Consider the following 13,266-nt stretch of genomic DNA (forward strand, 5'->3'; position numbering starts at 1 on the left):
TTTACGACGAGAGACACCACAACACTACATAGAAAACATGCCTTGGGAATGGAGCACTGTAACCCTCCCCTCAAATTATTTCGTCCTTCTTCGGGGTGTGGGAATTAATAGTTCAGAAACCCTCCCCCTCTTAGAGCCATGGGTAGTGTGTGAGATGTGGAGCATATTAATCACCAAGCCTGCAGCTGTCTATCAGACCGTACAGAGAAAATAGCCCTGCCCCCTCAGTACCACCCACCAGAGAGAGAGAGGGAAAGAGGAAGCGCGAGGGCAGGAAAGATAAGAGCAGATGCAGAGTGCCTGAGAGAACCAGAGACGTACAGAGGAAAGAACACGCAAGGGAGCGACTGGAGTGGAGTGCACGGGACAACTTTACCCCGCTCTGCTGGATCTCATCTCTACGGCTCCGTTAGCCTCAAGTTAGCAGCAGCACTGAACACGAGACTGCATTGCTGGTGCGCCAACAGTGTTCCCATATGAGTAATATTGAACTGAAACCAAGGGAGGGACGGTTCTGCGCGTGGTGAAAACATAGCAGAGGAACGACGGCGTCCAAACCTGAAGACCGGATCCATAGAAGCAGTGGCCGTGTGATTCAGCTAACCACCCAGTGGGAGAAGAGCAGCGATAGAAGTGTAACTGTGCGACGGAGATGAGAGCCAAGGTGTGTTGTGGGAAGGGAGAAGAGGATATTACCTTTCAATCTAGGGGCAGCACTGGGCAGAGGCATGGGGAGGTTGTTTTACTCAGAGATGTGCAGAGCACCTCCGTCCTCCTCTAAAACGACTTGAACTGGGAATAGGTATGTCTTCTGTTCCGGCGTGCTCAATTCCAGCACCAACACAGCTGACACATATATATATATATATATTTGTTTACCTTTATTTAACTAGGCAAATCAGTTAAGAACAAATTCTTATTTTCAATGACTGCCTAGGAACAGTGGGTTAAACAAATTCTTATTTTCAATGACTGCCTAGGAACAGTGGGTTAACTGCCTGTTCAGGGGCAGAACGACAGATTTGTACCTCGTCAGCTCAGGGGTTTGAACTTGCGACCTTCCAGTTACTAGACCAACGCTCTAACCACTAGAGCTACCCTGCTGCCGATATGCTCACACGTCACTCTTCAACAACATAGTTGTAGTAAAAACTGCTAAGTAAACAGTTTCTGGCTTGTTTTTGTTTAGAACATATTGGTGTGCAAGTGTTTCTTTGTGTTCCTGAGGATGTGTCCACGAGGGCTTAACATTGGGCTTTTCAGCGCTTCGTGCACACACAAAACAACCCTTTGTCTGGGGGGGGGGGGCGCGTCTGAAGAGGGCGGCATGTAATCCAGTCGAATCGGAGAGAACCCACACAACTCCTGGGGGCTACTGGCACAAAAAGGGCATTGCTTTTACAGCAATCTAAACCAAACCTACTTAATGCCGAAGCAAAGTTTTCCTAAAAATGTCAGTCAGCTTGAGTTGTTGTGCCAAATGTGACCACTTCCCATCTTCAGTTTGAATTCCTCCAATTGTCAGAGAAGCTCATCATCTAGTCCACCTACCTATAAGTGTTCAACTTTAAACAAAATGGTTTTTTAAAACAAGATGTTTCACGAGGAGTTACGCAAATAACCCTAAATGATACGTAAATGTATACAAAGCAATATCAAAAACGAGTCCTTTTCTCCTCATCTCCAAACAAACAAACTTTTCCCCAAGCAGCTTTATCAATGCCTCCAGTGTACATGGTATACAGCAGATCAGAATAGTCTCTAAGGGAATAGTCGTTGACTGGTCTGACTCAATTGACAGATGAGTTCTTACACGAAAGTCGTTAGTCATCTCTGACCCGATCAGAGATCTGCTCAGAATGATAAACACGTAGCTATCTCCCCACTGGTCTTTTCTTCATCACTAAAAATGATTGATGCTAACTCGTCAGTAAGTGACAAAAATCAGTCACAGTGTAGTTCCATACAATTCAACCACAGCAGGAGGTGGAAAAACAACTGCAATGGATCTCCAACTCAGTCAGGGTAGCCTAGTGGTTAGAGCATTGGACTAGTAACCGGAAGGTTGCAAGTTCAAACCCCCAAGCTGACAAGGTACAAATCTGTCGTTCTGCCCCTGAACAGGCATTTAACCCACAGTTCCTAGGCAGTCATTGAAAATAAGAATTTGTTCTTAACTGATCTTGCCTAGTTAAATAAAAGGTTAAAAAACATTTTTTTAAAGACCCGACAGTGTTCGCGCCCTACCCAGCCCGTTTGACACTTGGCCAGTTTTACATAGTGTGAACGACATTGCCCTGCTTTCTGAGAGAGCTGTTGGTGAGACTCACTAGCCAGTCTAATCTCTAAAATGACATGCTAAAGAGCCCGATTACACTTCTCACAATTAATAATTCATTAGATGAATAGTGTTATGGTCGAGACAAACCAATACAAATCGCTCAGGTCACCCCACACCAAGCGTTTGATGGTTTCAGCTTGGGGGTTAACAATCAGTTACAATCATACAGCAAATAGAAGTGAGAAGTAGATTGATGGCCTGGTCTAAAAACTAAATATAAACTGTAGTAAAATACACAATGCATGTCAAATGTATATAGTATGTATAAGCTAGAAGTAGAAGCCTAAGTGTTATTAGTTTACTCCAATTAGGGGAGGGGTGGTAGTGTTTGCGGGAAATTATAAAAGGAAAATATATTTTAAACATACACTACCGTTCAAAAGTTTAGGGTCACTTAGAAATGTCCTTGTTTACCATGAAAAACACGAAATGAGTTGCAAAATGAATGGGAAATAGTCCAGATGTTGACAGGGTTACAAATAATGATTTTTAATTCAAATAATTGTGTCCTTCAAACTTTGCTTTCGGCGAAGAACCCTCCATTTGCAGCAATTACAGATTTGTAGACCTTTAGCATTCTAGTTGTCAATTTGTTAAGGTAATCTGGAGAGATTTCACCCCCCATGCTTCCTGAAGCACCTCCCATAAATTGGATTGGTGGGCACTTCTTACGTACCATACGGTCAAGCTGCTCCCACAACAGCTCAATAGGGTTGAGATCCGGTGACTAATGGAGTGACCAGCACATAGACCGTATGGTAAATAGTTCTTGCATAGCTTGGAGCTGTGCTTTGGGTCATTGTATTGTTGTAGGAGGAAATTGGCTCCAATTAAGCGCCGTCCACAGGGTACTGGATAGAGTTGCAAAATTAAGTGATAGCCTTCCTTCATCAAGATCCCTTTCACCCTGTACAAATCCCCCACTTTACCACCACCAAAGCACCCCCAGACCATCACATTGCCTCCACCATGCTTGACAGATGGCGTCAAGCACTCCTCCAGCATATTTTCAGTTTTTCTTTCTCACGAATGTTCTTCGTGATCCGAAGAACAACTTAGATTTGTCTGTCCATAACACTTTTTTATTTTATACAATCTTCCTCTGTCCAGTGTGTTCTTTTGCACATCTTAATATTGGCCGGTCAGATGGCTTTTTTTTTTGCAACTCTGCCTAGAAGGCCATCATCCTGGAGTCGCCTCTTCACTGTTGACGTTAAGACAGGTATTTTGCGGGTATTATATAATGAAGCTGTCAGTTGAGGACTTGTTTGAGAAACAGATGCCTCAAGACACTAATGTACGTGTCCTCTTGCTCAGTTGTGCTGGTTAGAGCCAGTTAGCGCTGTTCTGTGAAGGGGATAGTACATAGCGTCGTACGAGATGTTCAGTTTCTCGCATGGAATAGCCTTAATTTCGCAGAACATGAATCTTCTGAAACTCGTCAGTCTAAAGTAATTTATTTCTGTCCATTTTTAGCCTGTAATCGAACCCCCAAATGCTGATGCTCCAGATACTCAACTAGTCTAAAGGTATGTTTTAACAGTTTTCAGCTGTTTTAACAATTGCGAAAGGGGTTTCTAATGATCAGTTGGCCTTTTAAAATGTATAAACTTGGACTAGCTAACACAACGTGCCATTGGAACACAGGAGTGATGGTTGCTCATAATGGGCCTCTTGACATCAACTGTACACAGTTTACATACTGAGTTTAAATGTATTTGACTAAGGTGTATCACAATTCCTGACGTTTAATCCTAGTAAAAATTCCCTGTTTTAGGTCAGTTAAGATCACCACTTTATTTTAAGAACTTAAAATGTCAGAATAGTAGAGACAATATTAAATAAATCATTCTATTTATTTTCCAGTGGGTCAGAAGTCTACATACACTCAATTAGTATTTGGTAGCATTCCCTTTAAATTGTTTAACTTGGGTCAAATGTTTTGGGTAGCTTCCCACAATAAGCTGTGTGAACGTTGCCCATTCCTCCTGACAGAGTTGGTGTAACCGAGTCAGGTTTGTAGGCCTCCTTGCTCGCACACGCAAAGTACATTCATCTCTAGGAGACGGAACGCATCTCCTTCCTGAGGAGTATGACAGCTGCGTGGTCCCGCGATGTTTATACTTGCATACTATTGTTTGTACAGATGAATGTGGTACCTTCAGGCATTTGGAAATTGCTCCCAAGGATGAACCAGACTTGTGGAGGTGTACAATTATTTTTCTGAGGTTTTGGCTGATTTCTTTTGATTTCCCCATGTCGTCAAGCAAAGAGGCACCGAGTTTGAAGGTAGGCCTTGAAATACATTCACAGGTACACCTCCAATTGTCAATGAGCCTATCAGAAGCTTCTAAAGCCATGATATAATTTTCTGGAAATTGCCGAGCTGTTTAAAGGCAGTGTCAACTTAGTGTATGTAAACTTCTGACCCACTGGAATTGTGATAGTGAATTATAAGTGAAATTATCTGTCTGTAAACAATGGTTGGAAAAATGACTTGTGTTATGCACAAAGTAGATGTCCGAACCAACTTGCCAAAACTATAGTTTGTTAACTGGAAATATGTGTAGTGGTTGAAAAATGAGTTAATGACTCCAATCTAAGTGTAGGTAAACTTCCGACTGTAGATATACCATTAAAAAAAAATCTGCTGTTTCTAGCTACAATAGTAATTTACAGCAGTAACAATTTCTACACTGTATTTCTGATCAATTTGATGTTATTTTAAAATGGACAAAAAGTGCATTTCTTTCAAAAACAAGGACATTTCTAACTGAATCCAAACTTTTGAACGGTAGTGTATGTATAAAAATATATTTATTTACCAGAAAAATATATGGGGGATTGGAAATGCAGACAACTACATTGATGAAGCTACAATCTGCAATATTAAAGCTGATATATATATATAAATAAACTTGTTTTTCTCCTAGATAAAGCCTCTTGAAGACTGCACTTCGTCTCAGAGCATGAAGCTGGTTGTAACATACAGGCAGGACTGACATCTGACAAGCAATTTAAAGTGACTTGAATGGAAGTACAGCACCAGCCCAGGTGTAGTTCCCCCAGGAACTCCCGACACATCGCCACTGTCATCTGCAATAAAGGTTTGTTCGCACACGACAAGCACCTGACCAGGTGTCACCGCTGCCCAAGTGAGGTGGTGCACACAGCCACCATGCAGTGGAGGAGGCGCTACTGCTGCACGCACGTTGCCAGGCTCCTGTCTCTCCTCTCCTTGCTGGTGGTCCTGGTCATCTTGCGTCATCAGGACTGGCTGCCGGGCATCAAGGGCCCAACATTGCGGAGGGAGAACCCAGTGGCTTACACCGAGGGAGGACTGCACTCCATAGACAAAGGAAATCACAGCTCCTCACAGATTCAATTGAGGGATGCACCGGTTCCCCCTGCACCTCCGAAAATGAATGCCAACCTCAGTTCCCCTCAGGCGGACTCCTCTCCGCAGCGGGTCACAGGACTGGAGAGCTCGCTGGCGACTAATGCTAACTTGAGCGGAGAGGTCGGGCTAGGGGGCCTGCTGACATTGGAACCCTACACTTACATCATCAACGAGCCCAACAAGTGCCAGGAGGGCGACCCAGAACCCTTACTGGTGCTGCTGATAGCCACGGAGGCCCAGCAGGTGGAGGCCAGGGAGGCCATCCGGCAAACATGGGGAAACGAGAGCGTGGTCCCAGGCCTTGTCCGGCTTTTCTTGCTGGGTGTGAAGGAGGGCGAGGTGGGTCGCCTGCAGCAGAGCAGCCTTGAGGCAGAGAGCAGGAGGCACCGTGACATCATCCAGCAGGACTTCATGGACACATACAACAACCTGACCATCAAAACCCTGATGGGCATGCACTGGGTGGCCGCGCACTGCCCAGGCGCCAATTACATCATGAAGACAGACAGTGACATGTTTGTCAACACCGAGTATCTCGTCCACAAGCTGCTCCAGCCAAAGAATCAGCCAAAACGTGACTATTTCACAGGCTACTTGATGAAGGGCTATGCACCCAACAGGAATAAGAACAGCAAGTGGTACATGTCCCATGAGCTGTATCCCAGCGAGAGGTACCCCACCTTCTGCTCAGGAACTGGTTACGTGTTCTCGGGGGACCTGGCGGGGAAGATCTACAGGGCCTCTCTAGGCATTCGCAGGCTGCATCTGGAGGACGTCTACACGGGCATCTGCCTGGCAAAGCTGCGGATCGAACCCACACCGCCACCCAATGAGTTCCTGTTCAACCACTGGCGGGTGTCCTACTCCAGCTGCAAGTACAGCCACCTTATCACCTCCCACCAGTTTCACCCCAACGAACTGCTCAAGTACTGGCACCACCTGCAGCGCAACAAGCACAACGCCTGCATCAACACATTCAACGACTAGATAGGCAGGTTTCACCAGAGACTGCATGGGTGCAGCCTAATTGGTGACAGAGGATCAAGGGTGATGTTAGATCATGGCCTGTGCAGAGTCACTGGCTAGATGTAACCGAGTAAAGTACGTTTTTTGGACAAACTAATGGTTGAGGACAGCCATTTTTTTTACTGGCTCTCCAGTTCATATTTTGTTTTGTTTAATATATTAATTGGGGGGAAAAAAACTGTATGCATCGGTAGAGAGGAAGACCTGAATTAAAGCCGCTACACAAACAGCGCAATGGGAGTGTCACATACAGGCCGTTCCAACATTTAAGCCACACAAAAGTACAATGAACAACGTGTGAAAATAATGCTCCATCGCTGCTGTGTTTGCGTGAAGGGCCCATTATATTTCAACAGTGGATACTGATAAATGTTAGACTGTATTGGTGGACTGTCAAGGTCTGGTATCCATTTTGCTCAACTTGGATTTAACTAATGTCCTGTTTTTATATATATATATTTTTTAAATGTTGGGGCAGCAGGGTAGCCTAGTGGTGAGAGCGTTGGACTCGTAACCGGAAGGTTGCAAGTTCAAATCAGTCGTTCTGCCCCTGAACAGGCAGTTAACCCACTGTTCCGAGGCAGTCATTGAAAATAAGAATTTGTTCTTAACTGATTTGCCTAGTTAAATAAAGGTTTTTAAAAATGTTTAAAAAAGAGCCTTCAAAGGTACTTCAATTATTCACCAAAAAGATCTTTGGCCATACTTGAGCATATAAACCACTTCTAGTGCCATATAAAAAATGTGAAGTATCAAAACCCAAAAGGAACATTGAATAATCTCACAAGTAGCAGTTGACATGGAGGAAGAATGAAAGACCGGATATATGCAAGAGTAGAGAATGTGGTTGAGAGAGGAAACAGATCTGGGTGGAACACAGAGCATATAATTACCACCCGTCAAATGAGAGTAGATTGAGGTATTGGCAGGTAAGATTGTATTTCACCAGCCCTATTAGTATGTGGTCAATTTGCAGGGCTCTACAGTGCGAGCATTACATATGCAAACAACAAGTCAAAAGTCAAGTATAAGCACATGTGCAAGTTAAAAAAAAAATAACGCAGTGTCTGTTTACAAAGTATTTCTGCTGTTTTGTTTCATAGCTACTAATAGATAATGCTACACCCCAGCTCACACAGCAACATCGTCTGGCAGGGGAGCTGAGCTCAGTGAAATACTGAAGTTCATTTTTGGAGGTGCTGCGAACAGGCATTTACTTAAGTCTACAAAGTGAGACTTTGTCCTTGTGTTTCTTCACTATTTACATTGTTTTGTTTACAAGCTTGGTTGTTTTTCCAACATTAGTTCGAGTCTGCTGCGTCAACAAAGCAAAGAGCCGTTGGTCAGATCCCAAATCTAACAGAAACACGTGACAGGAGTCGAGTGTCCCCATTACAACGGTAACCTCTGGTCTCTGATAATTTGAATTAAATGAAATTAAATTCATGCATGGACTAAACATCCTGAATATATGTTCAACTACAAGCCGACTAGGGTAGCAGAAGACGAAAGGATGATCTTACCGTCACAGACTTCAGGGTCATGCCGTGGTATGTTCCCATGGTGTCAATCTTGAAACCCTCCGTTTCTAAGGACACAATTAGTTAATCAATAATGCATCTTACTTTTAATATTTAAAAATAGTTTATATTTTTTGTGCATCTTCATTTGTTCATTACTGTGTAAGGAACTGAAATGGATAACACAAAAATATATATTTACTTTACAAAGTAAAGCACCATCTATGAACATATACATTGCATGCATATGTGACTAGAGACAAACTTTCATTCAGGTCAGCTGAAACTAATGCGCACACACACACCAAATGTTACTATTCATGACCATATTTACAAAGCAGCACACGTCACATGACAATATGTGCCCTGGTCCCACTCACTAGAGCTGGGAGGATATGGGCAAAAATCCATTTCACGATAAATGGCCTGCGTCGATGCAACAATAAATAAATATTCAATTTTATAACATTCACGTGCACAAAACTGCTCTTGAAACGACTAACTAATTTGATTGTAGCCATCAATTGTCCCATTAACAATCACCTATAGTAGCAAACTTTAATTTAAAAACATCACATTTCTCTAGTATAGGGTACTTATCATAATGAACGATAATCAGCAAAATGCCTGCGATAATTTTCAGTTTATCACCCCAGCTCTACCACTCACCCTCTTTTCCTTTGAATCTCTCCTGATCGTATCGGTTATAAGCAGCTGGGACAGGCTGTTTGTTCCTTATGGACTGGTCCTTGAGGGGAGATAAGAGGTTACACTTAAAACACAGGTCATTTCCAATTAATGCTCTAAAGAGAGACGACTATAAACGGAGAGTTCGGTGGTAATACTACGCTCAACCCTGCTTCGACGGGTTAAATACTATTTAATCTTTCTCTGGAGAAACTCAGTTAAATTTCAAGCTCTATTTCTTAAGAGAAATTAGAACAGGGAGGTATTTATTTTTATGGAACTCTTGAGCAAGAGCCTTTACTGCTTATGGAAGTCATTCTCAATTATGCATTTATTACATCACAATGGCAAAAATGAAATAACACTGCTGGATTCCTAGGATGCAAGAGTGTGTATCCAAAAAAAAGAAAAAAGGTACATCTACATTGGTTTATATCTAAAATGAAACATGGGCTGTTCCTTACCACCTGAGTGGTGTTCTGTGCTGGTCTCTGCTCAGGGGCGCGTCCCTCCTCCCTGGCCTTCACCGATTGCAGGATGGCAAAGATGTTTTTGGAGAAGTTCTGCAAGAGCATAAGATTTATCAGCACAGTGCATAAAATAAAAAGGTAGACGAGACGTCAGTGTAATAAAGGTAGACGAGACGTCTACTGTTCTGTTTAATAAGAGAACAGCAGATATCACCACCAAACCAATACATTTCCCCTTGAGGTGATGCTGCCACCTGCAGGCATTAAAAGAACACTGAAGTGTGAAAACAGAAAAGCCAAAGATTGTTGATCAGCTACAGATATGGACCATCGCCGCCACCCTTCAAGGCTAGGACTGGGGAAGCTGATCCGAACATGGTAATATCTACATGAGTGTTCTTCCCATGCGGCCAGGTTCCTCCTAATAATGTTCAGATGCCCATCTCATTACCTTAGTCCATCTCATTACCATAACCCATCAGAGTCTAAGCCGGGAGGAGGAGCTATATGGAATTGTTTTAAGGTCATACCAAGGATCATTTACCTATTTGATTGTAAATTTTACAACCATTTTACAACCCCTTGAAGTATATATAAAAAAGTATATGAAAAGGTATTTTTGGCCTTACTGCTATTAGCCCATACAAATGCATTGAATAACAGAGCCACTAGATAGAACAGATAGTCCCGCAAAAATATCAAAAGGAAGTTTGTTCTGAAGTCTCTTCTATATAGTATATATCTAAACATGCATTTAACCCCATATTTTTTTCATTAAAAACAGTGTATAAATACTTCCATACATGTTTTCAACTGGTACCGGGAGACCTTCAGACAAGTCTTGTGAGGCCCGTGGGTGTCCCAGAGCAAAACAGACATGTACAGTACTAGTCAAAAGTTGACACCAACTCATTCAAGGATTTTTCCTATATATATATATATATTGTAGAATAATAGTGAACAGGGACGCAAACTGGTGAGGGACCAAAAAGGTGACACTAGGGGGAAATGCAGGTTAACTAATTAAACAAAGAACATGATCTACGTGATCAGTCTCATGTTAAGTCTCATGTTAATACATGTTAAGTGGTTCATGTGAACCTAACTCACAGCAAAAAAAAAAAACACATAGAAAGCAATCTAATGTTATTTGTTGCCTAGACTTTACTGCAAATGACACTCAACTCTTGAGAAAAAAAAACAATAGAGTAATATTGCAGTTACCATGACAGCCTTTATAATAGAATGTTTATAATGGAATGCTTGTGACAACACACATCTAACTATTGCACTTTGGGAATACAAATTCTTAAAAGTAGAATATCATATAATGAATAATAATAATTATATTTTTGCTCTATTATATAGTGGCAACTATGTTAGACATCGATCAAGTGCACAAGGCTACATGTGTGCAAAAATAACATTCACTGAGTAAAACATTAAATAACCCCCCCCCCTCACACGCAAGTGTTACTGTCAAATTCAAACAACAAAAGCAATCTCTTCAGCCTACACAGCACATAACTACATTGTACACTTTCTGCCTGTTCTACAATATGCCAGCAGAGCATGATATCAATTATGCCAACCAAGGGTCTATTTCAGGCAGAGAGTACAGCTGGGATATCCATTTTAATCTACTGTATTGAAAACATGAGAAAGTGTGTGGTGTTCCTTTCACCTCAATAGTGGATTCCAACTTAAACCAGGCCCAGCTGCAGCTACACTTCATTCCTGGATCCACTTGTTTAACAAGCAATGCCTCATTTTCACCTAATTCTCTCATTCTGAATATTAACCACGTACTGTATATGCTGCATTCTGTTATGTGAACGCCTGCCTGAGCCTTGGATACAGCCAGTATTGCTCCAAATGCCACCACTCGTTCGCATACAGCCAGTAGTCACCCAAAGCCCCCACCCAAACTTCTCTCATCGGATCAACACTTATCAATCTATTTTGGATTAAAAACAGCGATTTTCACCGAAAGGTGACTAGTTTGCGTCGGAGTGAAAACATCAAAACTATGAAATAACACATATGGGATCATGGAGTAACCAAAAGTGTTAAACAAATCAAAATGCATTAGAGATTCTTCAAAGTAGCCACCATTTGCCTTGATGACAGCTTTGCAATCTTGGCATTCTCTCAACCAACTTCATGGGGTAGTCACCTGGAACGCATTTCAATTAACAGGTGTGCCTTTTGTGGAATTTATTTCCTTCTTAATGCATTTGAGACAATCAGTTGTGACACGGTAGGGGCGGTATACAGAAGATGGCCCATTTGGTAAAAGACCAAGTCCATATTATGGCAAGAACAGCTCAAATAATCAAAGAGAAACGACAGTCCATCATTACTTTAAAACACTTTGAAAAAGTTTCTTCAAGTGCAGTTGCAAAATCCATCAAGCGCTATGATGAAACTGGCTCTCATGAGGACCGCCACAGGAAAAGACCCAGAGGTACATCTGCTGCAGAGGATAAGTTTATTAGAGTTACCAGCCTCAGAAATGGGCAATTAACTGCACCTCAGATTGCAGCCCAAATAAATTATTTAGAATTCAAGTAACAGACATCTCAACATCAACTATTCAGAGGAGACTGTGCGAGTCAGACCTTCATGGTCTAATTGCTGCAAAGAAAACACTACTAAAAGGATACCAATAAGAGACTTGCTTGATCCAAGAAACACAAGCAATGAACATTAGACCGGTGAAAATCTGTCCTTTGGTCTGATAAGTCCACAAATCCCCTGTGTCTTTATGAGACGCAGAGTAGGTGAACGGATGATCGCCACATGTGTGGTTCCCATCGTGACTACCTCGAAGCTGGTTGAGAGAATGCCAAGAGTGTGCAAAGCCGTCATCAAGGCAAAGGGTGGCTAGTTTGAAGAATCTCAAATATATTTTGATTTGTGTTACACTTCATTGGTTACTACATGATTTCATGTGTTATTTCATAGTTTTTGATGACTTATTCTACAATGTAGAAAATAGTTAAAATAAAGAAAAACCCTTGAATGAGTAAGTGTCCAAACTGACTGGTATTGTACATGTTCGTGAGGCAGACACCATTGCACAGAGGGGTTATAGTAGAGTGTAGCTCAAACGCGGCCGACGCTATAGACAGAAGTTGGCAGATCAGTTGTACAAACTTCAGGCGAGTCTCCTGACACTTGAGATCATAGAGCCTCAGAGGGCTCAATAGTTTGTAGGCCAATCCGTTTGAACGCTACATACGATTTTGTGAAAACACCCATTTTTGGGATGTCTCATTGTCTGACAAACACTGCTCCAGTAGCGCTGTCACCTTTCAAGTTCAACATAGGCGGATGAGGTGGATTGTGACGCATCCACAGGAGCATGGAAATTAACCTTAGGGGGTTAATGACAGCATGACCCTCGCACCCGCCAGTCATAGACGCTCTAGTCTAGGGGATGACCTCTGACCTTTCCAGTGCTCTGTAGGATGGTGGTCCTGGTCCTCCACACCCGCTCCCTGCTGACTATGTCCCTGGTCACGTCCACCTCGGCGTCCACAAAGCTCCTCTGCTTCAGTGTGATATCCTCATCCAGGTCTGTCTTGATGGTGGAGCGCTTCTTGGCCATAATCTTGGCTTTGATGGCGGCGATCTTCTCCACAGACATGGCCTCGGACAGTGACCTGGGGGCAGAGGTGATCTCCATTATTCCACCAGCTACGCTGACAGAACACATGAATAATTAGATGGGTGCCTACATTTGTCCTATTTTACACATGTACAAGTGTATATTATATGCATGTGTGAATTGGAAATGTGTTCGTTTTTTTTTTTTTT

General features: G+C 42.4%; 2 protein-coding genes across 3 annotated transcripts in view; one reads left to right on the forward strand and one right to left on the reverse strand.

Annotated features, from left to right (window-relative positions):
* The window catches only part of cdc73 (cell division cycle 73, Paf1/RNA polymerase II complex component, homolog (S. cerevisiae)), a 37,057-nt gene that overhangs the window by 20,810 nt on the left and 2,981 nt on the right, over nt 1-13,266 (reverse strand). The window contains exons 7-10 of one of the 2 annotated variants that reach the window (XM_046360433.1): nt 12,899-13,112; nt 9,442-9,537; nt 8,957-9,035; nt 8,291-8,355 (exon numbers count right to left, since the gene is read on the reverse strand). In XM_046360433.1, the coding sequence (XP_046216389.1) occupies nt 8,291-8,355; nt 8,957-9,035; nt 9,442-9,537; nt 12,899-13,112 (454 nt within the window). Of the gene's footprint in view, nt 1-8,290; nt 8,356-8,956; nt 9,036-9,438; nt 9,538-12,898; nt 13,113-13,266 lie in introns of both variants that reach the window. The other variant, XM_046360432.1, reaches the window with a different exon arrangement.
* LOC124042101 (beta-1,3-galactosyltransferase 2-like) lies at nt 243-8,011 on the forward strand. Its single transcript, XM_046360435.1, has 2 exons — nt 243-802; nt 5,275-8,011. Exon 2 carries the CDS (start codon nt 5,373-5,375, stop codon nt 6,726-6,728), a length of 1,356 nt encoding a protein of 451 aa, XP_046216391.1. The 5' UTR covers nt 243-802; nt 5,275-5,372; the 3' UTR covers nt 6,729-8,011.

Source organism: Oncorhynchus gorbuscha, linkage group LG08 (assembly GCF_021184085.1).
Source record: "Oncorhynchus gorbuscha isolate QuinsamMale2020 ecotype Even-year linkage group LG08, OgorEven_v1.0, whole genome shotgun sequence".
In the NCBI taxonomy this organism is placed as follows: Eukaryota; Metazoa; Chordata; class Actinopteri; order Salmoniformes; family Salmonidae; genus Oncorhynchus; species Oncorhynchus gorbuscha.

Excerpts from the sequence above, each read along its gene's own strand:
- LOC124042101 (XM_046360435.1), top strand. The coding sequence starts at position 5,373 with ATGGAAGTACAGCACCAGCCCAGGTGTAGTTCCCCCAGGAACTCCCGA.